The 18,105-nt window shown below is 41.3% G+C and overlaps 1 protein-coding gene across 1 annotated transcript; it reads left to right on the top strand.

Moving 5' to 3' along the window:
* Positions 1–1,414: 1,414 nt before the first annotated feature.
* Positions 1,415–17,883, top strand: STT3A (STT3 oligosaccharyltransferase complex catalytic subunit A). Its single transcript, XM_070765844.1, has 18 exons — positions 1,415–1,627; positions 4,705–4,827; positions 6,388–6,448; positions 7,428–7,549; positions 7,909–8,054; positions 9,450–9,540; positions 10,557–10,663; positions 11,417–11,581; positions 11,728–11,908; positions 12,626–12,781; positions 13,275–13,366; positions 13,627–13,782; positions 14,585–14,773; positions 15,208–15,324; positions 15,598–15,700; positions 16,126–16,314; positions 17,145–17,260; positions 17,634–17,883. Exons 2-18 carry the CDS (start codon positions 4,740–4,742, stop codon positions 17,670–17,672), a joined length of 2,118 nt encoding a protein of 705 aa, XP_070621945.1. The 5' UTR covers positions 1,415–1,627; positions 4,705–4,739; the 3' UTR covers positions 17,673–17,883.
* Positions 17,884–18,105: the final 222 nt, after the last annotated feature.

The raw sequence follows: 18,105 nt of genomic DNA, 5'->3' as shown, positions 1-18,105 counted from the left end.
TGGATGGTGAAAAATGGATTCCAGCTAATTTTGGGCCTTCCAGAAGGCAAGGGGGAAGGTCATTTTCGCCTTCCCCAGGCATCAAGAAACCCTCTGGAGTCTGGATGACAAAAAACAGACCCAACAGCCCAACCAAAAGGAAGGAAACGAACGTCTGGTTGGGCTGTTGGGCCATTTTTCATTTTTCTCCAGGCTTCAGAGGCTTTCCTGAAACCTGGGGAAGGGGAAAATATACCTCCACTCGCCCTCTGGATGGCCAAAAATCAGCTGCCCAGTGCACTAAATTGAGCTCACTACCGCAGCTCATGAATGCTAGCAGAGCCAGCACGATTTGGCTTCTGCACCTGTAGAGGTAGCAAAATTGCGCAAGAGCTGCAGGTATGCCCGTGTTTTGGTGAGGTTTTTGATTCCCCGCATGCTTAAACACGGGCACATGTGTGGCTCCATGTGCCATTTTGCTACCACCAGAGGTGCAGAAGCAAATTCACACTGGCCCCACTAGCACTCATGAGCCACAGCGGTGAGCCAAATTTAGCATATCCGGCTAGCAGCCCACACCTGCATATACCATAGGTGTATGGGTGCACCAGCATCTCCGCAAATGATTCTGCTACCTGCGTATCTGCTGTGCTGGACTCCACGAGTACTCGACCATGAGGACAAGCAGACGTCACCGGTCCCCCTTAGCAGCCCACCTCTGCTTGTCCTGCCTTTGATGCTTTGGGAAATAGGCTGATGCCCTCTTCTTGGTGGCAACTCCTGAGATATTGGAAGACTGCTATCAGGAGGTTGTGAGTTCAATCCTTAGTAGAGGCAGATGTAGGCTCTCTTGCTTGGGCAGGAGGTTGGACTAGATCAGTGTTTTCCAACCTTGGCAACTTGAAGATATTTGGACTTCAACTCCCAGAATTCCCCAGCCAGCGAATGCTGGCTGGGGAATTCTGGGAGTTGAAGTCCAGATATCTTCAAGTTGCCAAGGTTGGGAAACACTGGACTAGATGACCTGCAAGTCCCCATCCAACTGTTACTCAATCTGTTAAATGTATCTCCGCTCATTCTTTTCATTAAACTAGACGTACCAACGGCCTAACTTAAGTTAGTGCGATCATCCTGACAGGATTCTGGCTGTCGCAATTTCCCAGAAAAGTTGCAAGAACTCCCGCCCTTTTCTTAAATCTGACGGTTCAGACGCGCTGCGTGGACCCAGGCCACGAACTCGCCTTGCCACCTCCTGCCACGTGAAAGCCTCGGGCCACGCCCCCTTCCCAGCTCCGCCTCGCAGGTACCAGTTACCCAGAACGACACGTCACTACTCGCGCCTCTACCAAACTTCTTTCCTCCTCCAAGACAACCAACCACGTCTGGCAACGCCCCCGTCTAAATCGGGGGCCGGAACTCGCGGCGCTCGTCGCTCGAACTTCCGCTTAGTTGACGGACGTGGCCTCGGGCCGGTCATCTTTCCCGTGGGGCGGGCTCATTGTCGTGATCGACGAGCCCCTCGGCCTGTGGCCGTCCACCGTCGGGCTCGGGGAGGGGGGAGAAGGCGGGCGGGCTGCGGAGCTGGGAGTGGGCCCGCGTGGAGCGGATGGCTGAGGGAGCCGGGCGGAGAGCGAATTCGGAGTCCCCGGTGAGAAATTCGGCACCCAGAGGGCGTCTCGTCAGGCCTGGCAGGCGGCATGGCTGCTGCAAGCCTGAGGGAGCAAAGGAGGGCGGCTGGGCGGTGGGACCACCGCTGAGGGGGAGCCGTGGACGCTCCCCGCACCCGACCGTGCCACGCGCGATCGGCCCACGGCGGCCTCAGGAGAGAAGGGGGTGGCCGGTCCCCCCTCCACCTTCTCCAGGCAGCCGATCGTGGCTGAGCGGTTTCATTTTACCTTAGCCGCCTCATCTCCTAGCCGCCCCCCCTTCAAAGGAAAAAAAAAGCCTTGCAGCGGGAAAAGTAGCTCCTCGGAGAACCTCTGCCCATCGTTCCCAGGCATCAGGGAGGTCCGAGATGGGCTTCGCCCGAAAGCTCTCCCTTTAGCCCCGCCGAGAGAATGAATGAAATCAGGACACGTAGGCAGGGTGACTTCACACATTAAGCATTAAACCAGATTCTGTTTAAACCCTGGTTTACAAACATCCTCCCGACTCCCCCGACCCTTTGAGCAAGGAGCCGAGTGGGAGTGGGCTTGGGCAACGGGTGCGATGAAAGCAGCCCCGTTCCCTCTGCGAGTGGGCAGGTAAAAGGGTTTCCTTCCAGGAAGGGCGCAGCTTAACGGTCTCCTCGAAGCGGATTTCTGCCCGTTTGTAAAGCTTTGTAAGAGCTTTCAGCTAGTGATTTCTCCACCCAGGAAAACTCTGGAATGGGGCCTTTTGTTCTGTCATTCTGCTTTCGTTTTGCCTCGGGGCCACTAAAGGAACATTTTGCACTTTCTTTGCTATTATTTCTGCCTGCGAGGTAGATCCAGAGGTGGGATGCTGAAGTGGAACAGTGAGGCGTGCTTGCCCCCGTAGCTCTGAGTGCTAGCAGAGTCCAGTGCAATGATGCTACTGCACCTGGACAGGTAGCGAAATCGCGCGTGGACACATAGGTGCAGTAGCATCATTGCTCTGGACTCTGTTAGCAGTCAGAGCCACGTCACCGTTTCACCTTAGCAGCCCACCTCTGGGTAGATCTCATCATCCTCAGGATTTGACAGCCTTTTTTCTTGATCCCAAGTTGTGTAATGGTTGGCATCCGAAAAGGGCCCAGGATGATGGATTTTTCAACCAAAAACTTACCATTTAGCAGTGCTTAAAGATCCCTGTCTTAGATGCTAAGAGTCAGACAAGCCTTTTCCGGATATTGCGCATAACTTAATCTTACTAACTGTAAAAGGAAGTTTGATTTTTTGTTGTTGTTGCTTTGACTTTGTCCAGTAGTTCTTTATGTGTCCCATTGGTGCAGTTCCTACCTTTCAAGGAAGCTGAACATGCGTCCAGGTCTTTGTGTCATGCAACATTTGCATGCACAAATGTCCTTTAAATCTATGAAATCATGTCCCTAGATCTATAAGTGTTAAAAATTAAAATGTGGAAGGTATCTGGGAGATTAGGTAATCCTGAAGCATTTTGCAGAAGCTGATCCAACCTTCGTTTCACTGCATTCTTAACGTTTAGTGCAAATCCGTATTCCTGTAAGTCAGAGATTTCACCTATACTTGTCAAGCTAATATGAGCCAACTTACCCAACTCTCCAGCACTGAAATAGAGAATTGGAAAGTAAACCTGTTCAAGTCAGTGGTTGACAGTGGCTTAAGTTGGCTCATACCAATTCAACAACTTTCCACTGATTTTAAATATCTGTACTGTATTATATAGGAGTGATTCTATATAAACCACAGTTGGGTTTTAAAATGCACAGTGGAGTAGTGTTGTGTGTGTATGTATATTGGGATTGTTATGTGTGTTGGGCCTGGTCTTTGGGTGTTATGTGAATTTTGTTTTATTAGTATGCTGTACAATGACAATAATTAAGTAATTAATATTTAGAACAATTTTGCTGTGAATATTTGTGGTCTTGAATGCTGCAGTATTCTAATCTAAGAACAAAATTTAATTGTGTGCTTAACAATAATAGGACAGTTGCTTGAAAATTACCTCCTATGGCTTGCAATCTTAATCTGGGATATTAATAATGTTTTATTCCTTCTATTTTGTCATAACTGATTATTCCTAGCCCCGTTTCTGATTTTTGTTGGAGGTAATTTTTATTGGATTATTGCAACACTTGAATAGTATGTATGTACAGTATGTATGTATGTATGTATGTATGTATGTATGTAGACTCAAGAGATAAGTAGCCCTTATAATTCTAGTTTTATTGGATTTTTAAAATTGGAAACCTTATTCTCATTCATTACTAAGTAGCTTAAGGTAAAACAAAATCTCTGATTGTTACCAAATCCCAAATGAAACTTGCTTTGAAAGAAGTGCCCATTCTTTTCAGATAAGAAATTGAAGCAAAAATTATATTTTTTTCTGGAGCAGTTGTTAGCAAAAATGAACTGTGGAATTGGCTTTGTAAGCAATTAACTTTCATCTTGATTTCGTTTTCACAAAATACATGTTCCTGTAGATCCCCCACTTGGTATGCGAACAAATATTTATTTTAAGCAGTGTTTAAAGGTTGCATGAGATAAACTCATGTCAGTGTAACCTTTTCAAACTTCTGTAAACCTGAACTTTTGTGTGAAACTCACATCCAGAAGATAAAGTTTATTCTAATTTGGTTCCATCATAGGCTATTGGATAGAAAAAAGATAATTTAAGTAATACTGAAATGTTTGCTTTGAATGTTTTTGGCAATTGGTGGGTAATATTTCATAACTTTCACTTTTTGAAGTTTTAAAAATTGTTAAACAGTGGAATCTATTGTGAACACATGAACATGTAGAAAGAAAGCCTCATTCAGGTAGCTATTTTTGTTGGCATCAATTGTTTAGGTCTTTAAGCCACCACCCTGGTTGTGATTAAACAAATCAGTGAACATTTATTGTGTGTTTTCTGTTGAACCTTGGTGAAGTATACATAGAGTTACACTCATTTAGATGGATGGATGGATGGTACATTGTTTTGAGGGATTTTTTTTTGATCCTGTTAAAATGAAATCTGTGTCACTGCAGTGTGTTTGCTTATGGTGACTTGAAGAATGAATTTATAATTTATTTTTTCCCCTTTCAGGTATATAAGTGTTGCCTTTGGTTACCTTTGCCAGAATGACCAAGTTAGGCTTCCTCCGCTTGTCATATGAAAAACAGGATACCCTCCTCAAGCTCCTGATTTTGTCAATGGCAGCTATTCTTTGTAAGTTTGAGCTTTAAAAATTCTAGCTGGCAAGACTATGGCTATAACTGTTTACCTGTTGTTTATTAATGTGAATGCCATTTTGAATGGAATGATGTTCTCCTAGTCCCATGATGGCGAACATATGGCATGCGTGCAGGAAGTGGCACAAAGAGATATCGCATTTTGCGCTTCCGTGTTCCAGTGCACCAGCCAGCTGGTTTTCATGTGCATTTGGCATGCCAGAAACCGAAAGAGCAGCCACCCATTGCGCATACACACTCCAGAAAGATGATCTTCCTGTTTCCAGTATACACATGAGCACCAGCCAGCTGGTCTGGTTTCTGGCACTCATGTGTGCACGAAGACCAGGAACAGGTGTGCATACCAAAAGACGCAGAGAGGGGATCCCAGTGGTCGCTTCCTAAGAGAGCAGAGCAAGTTACGCAGGACTTTCCTCCCTGCCTGCCTGTGCAGACTACTTGTGTGGCCTCAGGCGGTCCTGAGCACTGGTGGACAAGCATCTGGTGAGGGCGAAGTGGTGGTGGTGAGCTACTTGAGCAGATGACCCCGTGGCCTGGGGTCATTGGTGCTCACAGATACTGTTTCCTGGTCCGGCAGCAGTTCTCTGTCCCCCCCATCTCGGCACCATTATGCGCCAGCCAGAGAAGCTCCGAACGTGCGGCCTTGCTTGGCTTCTCCCCACTGGGAGCCGCAAGCCAAGCAGGTGTGACTAGTGGGGCTTTGGCAGTGGTAGTGGGGGGCTGCCTGCACAGGTGATTCTGTGGCTGCTGTCAGCACAGCTGAGATGCCCCTCTTTGCTGACTCCATCACCTGCATGGGCCCCCGGGCATTGGGGCTGCACAGGCAGTAATGCCCACAGGCCAGGAGACCCACATAGCTGGTTGCACAAGCAAAGCGGGGTGTCTCGGCCCCACTTTGACGGCAGCCATACAGTCATCTGCACAGGCAGCCACCACCACCACCCTACCCTCACTGGCTGCTGGTCTGCCAAAGCCCTGCTAGCCGCATCTATTCAGCCTATGGTTCCCAGCGGGGAGGAGTCCAGGCAAGGCCGCACCTTTGGAGCTTCCCTGGCTGGTGCATGGGGCTTTCAAGATGGTGGGGCGAGAGCGCTGCCAGTAGCTGGGGAATGGCGGCTCCTTTGTCTTGCCAAAAATGGACCAGTAAGAGCAGTGACAGGTGCACCAGCCCTCTTGGAAGAAGTGGGGCACACATGCATGGGGTAGGAGCATGCACAGTGGGGGGGGGGGTGTTGCATATGCTCATGCGCAGTATGGGATGCATGCACAGGGGGAACATGGGGGGTCATGTGCACATGCGCAAATGGCGCATATTGCATTATTGCAACAGCACTCTCATACTTGGATTTTTGGCACGCAATGCCAAAAAGGTTCGCCATCATTGTTCTAGTTATATAATTGACTTTGACTTGGTATGTTTCAACATTTCTAGCCTCTGTTTTCAATTGGCAAATAACTAAAATTAAAATAATTAAAATATCGTGCTAACCATGGTGCTAAATAAATAATCGCCTCTGCATATTTCTTTGTGTTGCAGCTTTTTCTACTAGACTTTTCTCTGTTTTACGATTTGAGAGTGTCATCCATGAATTTGATCCGTAAGTATCTCTCTTGAGTCTGATTTGATTGGAGAAATCAATGAAATCAGTGAGCTCAGGGGCAAGCTTTGTTGCTGTAGATTAGAATATAGGCATCCAAATAATAACGCATATTGTTCCAGGTGGGATTGAAAAATTTTAGCAACCGGTTCTCTCCTCTGTTAGTGGGTGGGCGTGGCCATGAGGGCATGGCTTCCTCAGCCTCCTGTACCACGGTGGAGGAGGGGGCTATTTTGCCCTCACCAGGCTCCGGAGGTTTCCCTCGAGCCTCCAGGAGGCTGAAAACAGCCTGCCCCAGGCTGTGGATTCCCTCCAGAGGCTGGAAAACGGGCTCATTTCTGGACTTCTGATAGTTCCGGTAGGGCCGTTTTTTGCTCTCCCAAAGCCTCCGTGCGTGCTCTGGACTTACCTCTCATCCAAAATGGGCCATGTAGAGGCTCTGTTTCTCAACCTTAGCCACTTTAAGACGTTCAATCCCAGAACTACTCAGCTAGCCATGGGAATTGAAGTCCACAAATCTTGTCATGTTGCCAAAGTTTAGAAACACTGTTCTAAAAGAATGTTTTACAACTGTGAGATTGAATCAGAATAATGGGCTACAGTGGAATGGTTATGGGTGTATTAGACGCTTACTTTACTGTCTAGTGTGATGAAGAGCAGTTTGTATAAGGAAAATATTTGTGTTTTTTATAGCAAGCTAAAGAGCGAATAACAATGATTGGAAATGTAAGGCAAGGCTACATTTTCTTGGTTGCCTGCCAAGAAGATTAGTCCTTTATCCATTTGGGATATTTCTGTTCAAGATTGTATAAGAATCTTGATTCCAAGTGAAAAACTGTCAAGTTAGTGTTAATTTGTATGTTAAAATGATGAGCTTTTCTACATAAGAACTGTAACAGAAAGCCGAGCCTGCAATACAAAGAACAGCAAACAATAAAATATCACTGGCAAAGGACTGAGATTTCTGTTACTCCCACAGGTATTTTAACTACCGCACCACTCGCTTCTTGGCAGAAGAGGGTTTTTATAAATTTCACAACTGGTTTGATGATAGAGCATGGTATCCTCTGGGAAGGATTATAGGTGGAACCATCTATCCAGGTAAGAACCAGGCATTTCTCAAAGACCAGTGCAGAATATATTGTAACAGCATCACATTTTAGAATAGTTCTTTTCTGATGTTCTATGGATCATGGACGAAACAGGTACAAATGGGTAAACAAGTATCATCATCCATCTTTCAGGTAATGCAGTGAAACATAATTAATCCAGTGTGGTATTGGCTTCATTTGATAGGGGAAAACATGCTTACTGATCTCTAAGAGAGCCTATAGTCAGCCAGTGGTTTTGAAAGCTAGTTCTCTATGCAGTCAAGATTTTGCTTTAAGTCTGTTGAAACATAAACATCCAGCAGACCAATAATTATTTGCAAATCACATTCCCTCTTCACTTTATTCCAGGTTTAATGATCACATCGGCTGCCATCTACCACGTTCTACACTTCTTCCACGTCACAATCGACATCCGAAATGTGTGCGTGTTTCTGGCCCCCCTCTTTTCTTCCTTCACCACCATAGTAACATACCACCTCACCAAAGAACTTAAGGTAATCGCAGAGATAGAGCTGGTTTCTTGGAATGGTAGCTGTACTTTCTGTGCATTGCTGTAGAAAAGTTGACACTAGCAAATTTATTTCTAAAGTTTCTCCTCATTTCAGCTGTTGATTGTCCATTTTAACCAAGAATAGCTCAATGGAATGCTGTTTCAAACTTAATATATCGGTAATCATTATATTTGGGGAAACAGGAGGTAGTGGAAATCTGTGTTGGTGAAATGTTGGCATATTGGGAAGCAGTAAAGAAAAGTGTAATACTATTGTATAGTGCAGTGCTTCTCAAATTATTTTCTGTTATGCGCCCCCCCCCAGGAAGAAGTTAACATTTTGCCCCCCCCAACTCTCCGCCAAGATGATTGTTTGCAATATTTGCCATATTTTCACTGAAAAAACTCAAGCAACTTATCAGCGTGATTGGGATGTAATGTGCTTAAGTGATGCCTTAATTTATTTGGCTTCATGTTGTCCGCTGCCAACATTTTTAGACACAGTAAACATGCTGGTTTTTCCTTGTCTCCCACCATAGTCACAGTGAAGTCGAGCACTAAATAGGTTTTGTCATATTTCTTTGTCTTAATTTTCGGCAGACTTATGTTTCTCTCATCTCTGTCTCTCTCCTCCTTTCCTTAAGGGTTAGTTAACTGCACTTCATATCTCCTGCTCTGTGCTGTGTGCTGTTGTTTGGTACAAAACCCCCGTACTACCTGCGGCAAAAAAAAGCACATTCTCCGGGATCATGCCCCTCCCCCCCGGCATTGCTCCACTCCCCACTCCAGGAAGGGCCACCCACTATTTGGGAAACACTGGTATAATGATTAACTTTCTGGCTAGAAACCAGGGCATAGGGAGTTCTAATCCCGTCTTAGGCACGAAAGCCAACTGCGTGACTTTGTGCCAGTCATCTCTCAGCCCATCCCACCTCACCAGGATGGTTGTGCAAAAATAGGAGGAGGGAGGACTATTTATATTCTCTGCATTGAAAAGTGGGATAAAAATGCAATAAGCACAATATTTCTAGGTATGTTGCATTGAACGACTGTCTCCGTTTTTAGATGCATTCATTTGAGTTGGTTTAACAACATGTTGATTTAAGATGGAAGGTCACATATGTTGAATACTCGGATAAAATATATCTGAAGTGCTTAAATGGGAAGATTTTTGCTGGTTACAAAGTAGAAATTTACTTAGACTTCAGTTAGCAGAAGGGATTAAATCTTTGTAACAGCCTTTATTCGTCACTTCCTTATTTGTGCCCTTTTGACAAAATAATAATAAATGCAAGAAAAGTGGTTGTGTATAAGAAATAAACGGAGCCTCTCTCCCTACACTTTTTACAAATCTTGGAAATATTGCCAGCATTAGTGATTTTCTTCTTTTTCCGCCTAGGATGCAGGAGCTGGTCTTTTGGCAGCTGCAATGATTGCTGTTGTGCCTGGTTACATCTCCCGTTCTGTTGCAGGCTCTTATGATAATGAAGGTGAGGTCAGTTTTTTAAAATGTCTTTAATAATTTCAACCTGGAATAAATTTAGAGAGGGAAGGAGGAAGGAAGGAAGGACCTCTCTTCAGTCATGCAAGCAAGATTTTGTATACTGTGTATTATATATTGTGAGCGGCCCTGAGTCCTTGGAGAGGGGCAGCATAGAAATCCAATAAATAAATAATAAATATATAAGCTACATATAGAAACAAATATAGAATATTCTATTGTATGGCACTATGGAGGGAAATGCCAATATCTCTGACAAGGATTGAAGAAACAGGTTAGTTCAGTCTTGATCTCTTTGTTGATAATCATCTCCAGGCTAATGCAGATGATTTGATGATCTTCACTCATCTCTCAAACCAAATTAATAAAATTGGAACCATCTGATGCTCAGTCAGATATAAAATATTTGTTCCTGGTATAAAATAAGGAAGCTTTGGGTTTAATAATATTATTGGCAGTAAAATGACTTTTTAGTTCAAGTCCTATTTCTGGTTTCACTGCTAAATGTTTTTCACATGAAAGCTGCTTCTTGGAGCTTTATTAAAAATCTATTATAAAGAAATAGAACCCTTTAAAAATGCATTAAAAGAGTAGTACTCTGTTGATACCAATAGTGGCCTTCGTAAAATTTCATTATGTTTTAAAAATTATAGAATGAATGTAACACATGCCTTTAGGTAGAGTATAAATTGGAAACATGAATAAGTGAATTGTGTGAAGAAGAAAAAGTGAATTAGAAGAAAATATATGATAAATAGTCCTTTTCTTTTTGACAACTCAACAGTTTAACAACTGTGTTTACCAAGTCTGATAACTGGTAACTTTAAATTCTGTGTTTAAATATGCTAGCGAGAGAATTCTGGGAATTCACACATCTTACATTTGCCAAAATTGGAAACACCGCTTTGTTGTACCTTTTACACTATGATGTGGTAATGGAGGTTTATCCTCCTGTACTTTTGGATGCAAAGCCTGAAGTTTGACTTAGATCTGCTTTATTTCCAGGTATTGCTATATTCTGTATGCTTCTGACTTACTATATGTGGATCAAAGCTGTGAAGACCGGTTCAATCTACTGGGCAGCCATTTGCGCACTTGCCTATTTCTACATGGTGAGTGATAATTTTTCACTTAATACCTTGAATCATCCCATGGAAACAGACAAAGGTCTGCCTGAAATCATTTCCCAACTTCTTCATATTTTGTACATTTGTAAACATTGTAGTAACGTAAATTTCTGAAGCCACCGGCTTTTGTATTAGGGATTACGTAGCATCATCTTGAAGGACGTGCTCCTCTCCTTGGAGAAGGAAAGGGGAAATTAGTGCCACTGTTCCCTTACTTCAAACAACAGCATGTACCTCTTAGCCTCAATCTGTATTACTTGTCAAAGCCAAGCTATTTTTATATTTGTATAAATTGCTAAATAGAGACCAAATTGTTCCCTTTCTTTCACAGCTTAGTTATTTGTTAAATTTAAATCACACTTTATCTCTTGGGGCTCAAGGAGAGAATGTGTCTCTCTCTTTCCTCAATGCTTATTTTCACAAAAATCATGTTAGATAGTTAAGCTGAGAATTTGTCAGTCACTGACCCTCAAGAATGAAGGCAAAAAGTGGACAATGCTTTCCTATTCCTAGCATGGCTTAACCATTATATTAGCCCCCATAGACCAACAGCTATTCTTGCTTGTGTTACAAAGATGAACATGTTAAGAAACACTCAATCTTGTTTGTTAAGAACAATGCAGTTTTTGAGGGAAGAAAAGCTTTTGTGTCACGCATATTGTAGACGGCATCCTAAGCCATTGTTCACTTGTGGCGTTTAGAAATTTATCATTTCTGTGTTGCTTTTTTCTTCCTCAGGTTTCTTCTTGGGGTGGCTATGTATTTTTGATCAACCTAATTCCACTTCATGTCCTGGTGCTGATGTTGACTGGACGGTTCTCCCACCGGATCTATGTGGCTTATTGTACAGTATATTGCTTAGGAACTATCCTCTCAATGCAGATCTCTTTTGTAGGTTTCCAGGTAAGAAACTTAAAAGATTGATTTGACCCTCTGACAGTGTCAGAAGTTGAGCCAAATAGCTAATTCTGGTAGCCTACTGGCTGAAGAAAAGCCTTTAGTTGTCATAAAAAGTAAGCTTAATTGAGCTTATTCTTTCCTTCCTGTAGCCTGTTCTTTCATCTGAACACATGGCTGCCCTGGGGGTATTTGGTCTCTGCCAGATTCATGCCTTTGTGGATTATCTGCGCAGCAAACTGAATCCTCAGCAATTTGAGATTCTCTTCAGAAGCGTCATCTCCTTGGTCGGGTTTGTCCTTCTGTCCATAGGAGCTGTTTTGATGTTAACCGGTAAGAAGAAGCTGCAGGTCATAACAATGCATACTGATGTATTTCTGTACATTTTCATTGGAACGTTAATTCAGTGGCTCCAGAAAAATAGTATTTTAGTAGAAAGTTCCTCTAGTTTTGATTAGTTTCTCTCTCTCTCTCTCTCTCTCTCTCTCTCTCTCTCTCTCTCTCTCTCTCTCTCTCTCTCTCTCTCTTTTCCTCTCTCTCTCTCTCTCTCCTCAATAATCTTTCAACACATGAGATAATTTCACTGTCAGCATGCTTCTTGGGCCATTGCAACTTCTTGAGAAGAATGTTTATGTTTACTTATTTGAAAGCAATTTATGATGTGGAAATAGAGTAAAGCTCTGCAGCTTTTGGATGCTTTCATTTAAAACTAAATAAATAGTTGGGCTTAATTCGTTATGTGATTGAAACTTTGAAGAGTAGATAAAGAGTTTTGATTTGCAGGAGCAGTGTTTTATATTTAGTCAAAATGGTTCATAAATCAGAGGAATAAGAAGCAATAATCCTGATTAAATTTTCTGGCATGATTGAGAAAAATATTTTGAGTCCATTTTAGCAAAACCTAATTTCTACATTTGTTATAGAATGTGTGTGTTTCCGGGTGTGTAATTCAGGCATTAAGCAGGCATACTGAGATATTATTACTTGAAGATATTATAACGCTACCGCATAAATATTTTATTGAGCCTGGTTATTTCTCAATTTTGTCAGGAAAAATTTCTCCATGGACTGGACGTTTCTACTCTTTGCTTGATCCTTCTTATGCAAAAAATAATATTCCGATCATAGCTTCAGTTTCCGAGCATCAACCCACCACATGGTCATCTTACTATTTTGACCTTCAGCTTCTAGTTTTCATGTTTCCAGGTTTGTATAATGTAGAAATGTGTGACAATAATATTATGGATTAGTCTTTTAGCTTGTGTCATATATTTGGTCCTCCTCTGTTACTTCCAGACTAATTTGTTTGTTGCTTCATTCTATACTTTGATCTTTAACCTTAATAAAGCTTGACTTAACTAACTACTAAAACGTTAAATTTCATGCAACAAATATTCCGCTGAAATTTGGCTAATTTTTTTTTAAGGATCAGATTCTTACTTGGAAAAATAAAGAATTAAAAGAAAATCTTGGGGAAGTGTCTTATGCAAACATTGGGAGAAAAGTTGATCAGACTAAATTATTTGGTGCCTTCAAAGTTTCTATTCAGATTTATAATTTATGAGTAAATTAGAATAATTTGAATAAATTAGACCTGTCTTCAAATGTCTAATTCAGTCTTAAGCTTTTTTGATAATTTTTTTCCATATCATATTTTGTGTTTCCTTGACAGTTGACCTGTTTTCTTTCTATCTTACAGTTGGCCTGTATTACTGTTTCAGCCATCTATCTGATGCCCGAATTTTCATCATCATGTATGGTGTCACAAGCATGTATTTCTCTGCTGTGATGGTGAGTTCTGAATGCTGCCTTACCATTGGAATCTTTTTATTTTTTATTTTTGGAGAATTTATTAGTTTGAATAAAAGAGATTGTCTTATTTTTCTGCTAATAGATACACTGGGCAAGTTAGAGACTGAGGGGTTTTTTGTACAAAGGGAAGTAAATATAGATAATAGGCATCATATCTGATCCCCTTTGCAATGTCACCTCCCAGAAAATGATGTATATACATATGGCTGAATGTGCTTAGTATTTTGGTATTTTAATAGGTTCGTCTCATGTTGGTACTGGCCCCAGTTATGTGTATTCTGTCTGGCATTGGAGTTTCTCAAGTGCTGTCGACCTACATGAAAAATCTAGACATCAGCCGACCTGATAAGAAAAGTAAAAAGCAACAAGATTCCACTTACCCCATCAAAAATGAAGTGAGTGGTGGTATAAGCAGACATAACTGTTTAATGTATCAAGACTTGTTTTCTTGGGGGGGTTTTGGCGGGGGGGGGGGTATTCTCCAGCATGGATTAGATAGTAATAATCTCGAAGCGCATATTTTATCTCATTTTACCTTGACTTATGATGATGATGATGATGATTATTATTATTTATTATATTTGTGTGCCGCCCCTCTCCGCAGATGGAGATATTATCCATTCACTTGAATTGTTCTATGTTCTGGCTTGTATCAAGACTTTCTGCCACATATTAAAAATACAACTTACAACTTTGGGTGTAGAAGTCGTGAAATTTATTTATTTATTTATTTATTTATTTACTTACATACATACTTATTTGGTTGGATTTCGATGCTGTTCTTCTCCGCTGACTCAGGGCGGCTTACAAAATACTACCAGTTCGGCCCAGTTCAAGTATACTGGGTAGTAGGGGCCATCAGTGGTTCGGAGAACAGGTTGTGGCAGCAGTGCAAGGCGCCACTTAGCCGCTCTGACGTCACCATTTTCGTGTTTTTAACCCTCTGCGCATGCACAAAGCCCTGCACATGCACAGAGGGTGAAAAATTGTGAGGTTCCGAACCGGTAGGGAAGGTAGAATGGTGTAGAATGTTTTACTTTGCTAGTGGTGGAAAGAGATAATCATTAGAACTGTCTAGATTGTTTGCCAGATAATAGATGCTCCTGAATGTTTATTAAAAGCTTCCCTTAATAAAATGGTGTAAGTTTCTTTTCCAAATGGCTTAGGCATGTTTTAATGATTCTGGTTGCTTCTTAGGTTGCCAGTGGAATGATTCTCGTCATGGCTTTCTTCTTGATCACTTACACCTTTCATTCGACTTGGGTAACCAGTGAAGCATACTCTTCTCCCTCAATAGTTCTGTCTGCTCGTGGTGGTGACGGCAGCAGGATTATTTTCGATGACTTCAGAGAAGCGTATTATTGGCTTCGTCATAATACACCGGAGGTAATAATATGTGCACAATTGCACTCTGTGCAAGCACATTGATAAGAAAACTAGAACAGACTTTAGATTCTCTTATTGCTAAAAAAGAGAGTCAATGTTTCTTAGCCACTTTGTCTAAAGACTGTATGTCAGCTATTATTTAAAGCATTTATGTATCACAAAGATTTCCGAGACAGCTAGAGGATAAAAACATTCTCTACAAGTATAATACACTCATTGTTTGCTTTTATCTTTTCACTGCTTATGGACAAAATCATTTAATTGTCTTCATTAACAATTAGAGAGCTAATATTCTCATCCAATTGAAAAACTTGGGATATAAACTAGTATACAATATTTTGTAACCAAATATTTTTTCACCATATAGCTCAAACATTTGTTGTTATTTGCATATTCAGTAAAATGTTGTGGATTGTCTTTTTGTTTGCGCTCAGGATGCAAAAGTTATGTCGTGGTGGGATTATGGTTATCAGATAACAGCTATGGCAAATCGAACCATCCTGGTGGATAATAATACTTGGAACAACACACACATTTCACGAGTTGGACAGGTAGGTTCTGAATCCTTATGAATTATTTCCATAATTTTCATTGTATTCTGAATAGTGAAGGCATGGTTTTTTTTAAAATAATAATAATAATTACCTTCAAGGCATTCTGAATGCATGTGTCAGATCCCTATTCATTCCTATTTTACCTGTGAATTGCTAGCACGCATTATGACTGCGGTGGTGGAGGATAGATTGCATAAAATAATAATAGCATGTTGTTATACCTCAGCAAATTGATGAAGGTTGAATTTAAGAGCTGATGTGTATTTACAGGCCATGGCATCCACTGAAGAGCGGGCTTATGAGATCATGAGGGAACTGGATGTCAGTTACGTACTAGTGATATTTGGAGGCCTCACTGGATATTCCTCAGATGGTAATGCTATGTTTTTTTTATTATTTCCCTTCAAAGGACCTTTCAGTGAGGCACTGGATTTGGTGGCACATCCCTACATAAATCCATCTCTCTACAGCTGCTGATAAATTGCTTCTCATATTCATGTTTTCCGTATTTAAAAAATCTAAGCCAGATGGCCTTGTTAATCCAGAGCAATATTTTTCAACTTCTCAACCATCCCGTGGCTGGTTGGGGAATTCTGGGAGTTGAAATCCACCATCTTAAACATGCTGGGATTAAGAAACATTGGTCCAGAGAGTTGTTTTTTTTTTCTCCTGCTGGTGTAATATGGTTAATTTAGAAATAGTGATTTTTGAGATCTCTGATACTAGGGAAAATAAAGCCTCCTGCATCCCTGATTAACTTGAATGGGTTCTTCAGCTGCATTACCTTTTGTTCCATAGACATCAACAAATTCTTGTGGATGGTGAGAATTGGCGGGAGCACAGACACCGGCAAGCACATAAAGGAACACGATTACTACACACCCACCGGAGAGTTCCGGGTAGATCGTGAGGGTTCCCCAGTGCTGCTTAACTGCCTTATGTATAAGATGTGCTACTATCGTTTTGGACAGGTCTACACAGAAGCCAGTGAGTATTGTCTATATTTTGCAGTATTATTGAGGAGTTAATTTTGGGGACATTCCCTTTTTCTATATGCTGTTCTCTACAGTTTCTGTGTCTCGGGGAGTTTGTTCTATTTTGTTCCCTAGAAAATTAGGAGGGTTTTTTTGGGGGGGTGGGGGGTTTTATTCTCCAGCATGGGGTAGATAGTAGTAATCTCAAAGCGCATATTTTATCTCATTTTACCTTGACCTCTAATGATGATGATATTATTATTATTATTATTATTATTATTATTATTATTATTATTATTAATTAGATTTGTATGCCGCCCCACTCCACAGACAGAGATATTATCCATTCACTTGAATTGTTCTATGCTCTGGCTTGTGTCTACCTTGATGTTGTCTAGCCACTGTGTTGTTTGGCAACCTAATTTCCTTTCACCAATAACTCTTCCAAACACAATTGCTTTCTCTTAGTGAATTCCCTTGCATTCCTCTTGAGCACTAAAAGTGCTGTTTTGAGTATTTGCAAAGTATTTGGATTTGCATTCCATTTTTACATCCGCTACAGCTACGATTTCCGTCAAGTCTCACATTATTTCCTTTATGAGAACTTGGAATTTATATCATGAGGTGGCTGTATTGTGCAGTCCTCTGCTCCTGTTCTCTCTTTGAGCTTGACATGGAACAAGACATAGGCATATTTGATTAAAAATCACTTTTTAAAAAAAAAGTTACCTAGAGTTTTAAAAGAGCTTAAATGTATTTTTCTGAAGGTGAGACCACTGGAATTCCTAGGTTAGTCAACAAAGATGTTTTTTTCAGCCATGGTTTGCTTTCCTTTGTCTTTAGAACGCCCACCAGGTTATGACCGAGTGAGAAATGCTGAAATTGGCAACAAAGATTTTGAGCTTGATGTTTTGGAAGAAGCTTACACCACAGAACACTGGCTAGTTCGAATATATAAAGTAAGCTGAACCATAGGCAATCCTATACTTGGGGGGGGGCGTGTTGATCATAACTGGGAGTTGATATGTACAACTTTATGAATCTTCAACTACTAACCTCAATTAAGACCTGAATTTCCACTGTGAAGCAAACTCATTAAGTGAGTTATGCCTGATCCTACAAACTCTTTTTTGGGGGGCTAAAGTTATTAAGCAAATTCATACACTTAAATGAAACTAAACCTTCCCCCATTGATTTTGCTTGTGGGAAGCTGGCAAGGAAAGTTGCAAAAAGCTTCTTGTTTTTATTCAGTTTTTATTATCCTTCTACTTATAAAATTGAAAGAAACAAAAAGAAAGCCTCTAAAAAACATAACTTGTTTTGTTTTAACAGGTAAAGGACTTGGATAATCGTGGATTGTCAAGAACGTAACCGGCCTTCAGATGTACCATAATAAGCACTGATCGAGCCTTTGTGAAACAGATGGTTTTTATACTCTTTGTCAGCATGGAATTGGGACTTAAATTGCCCAAGGAATCCCATCTTCATGTAATGAATCTGTATTATGATTTTTATAAATACAAACCCGCTACCAAATCAGAAGGAGTAGCTTTATGAAAGGATATTAAAAGGGTGTGGAAAATGTGGATTCCTATTCATTTCTTTCTACCCTGTCTCTTGATAATTCACAGTGGTAGTTGAAATCAGGTTCTCTGATTTAATTGGTCCCTAAACTGGAGCTAGAAAGAATTTCTGGGAGTTGAAGTCCACAAGTCTTAAACTTGCCAAGTTTGAAGATCTCTGCTCTATAGGGAAAACAGCCCACTTGCTCAGTGCATAGATAACACTAAACATTGGAGGAGGG

This window comes from Erythrolamprus reginae, chromosome 12 (genome assembly GCF_031021105.1).
Source record: "Erythrolamprus reginae isolate rEryReg1 chromosome 12, rEryReg1.hap1, whole genome shotgun sequence".
Classification (NCBI taxonomy): domain Eukaryota; kingdom Metazoa; phylum Chordata; class Lepidosauria; order Squamata; family Dipsadidae; genus Erythrolamprus; species Erythrolamprus reginae.
The sequence above is the reverse complement of the archived record's forward strand: the minus strand, read 5'-3'. Positions and strand labels throughout refer to the sequence as shown.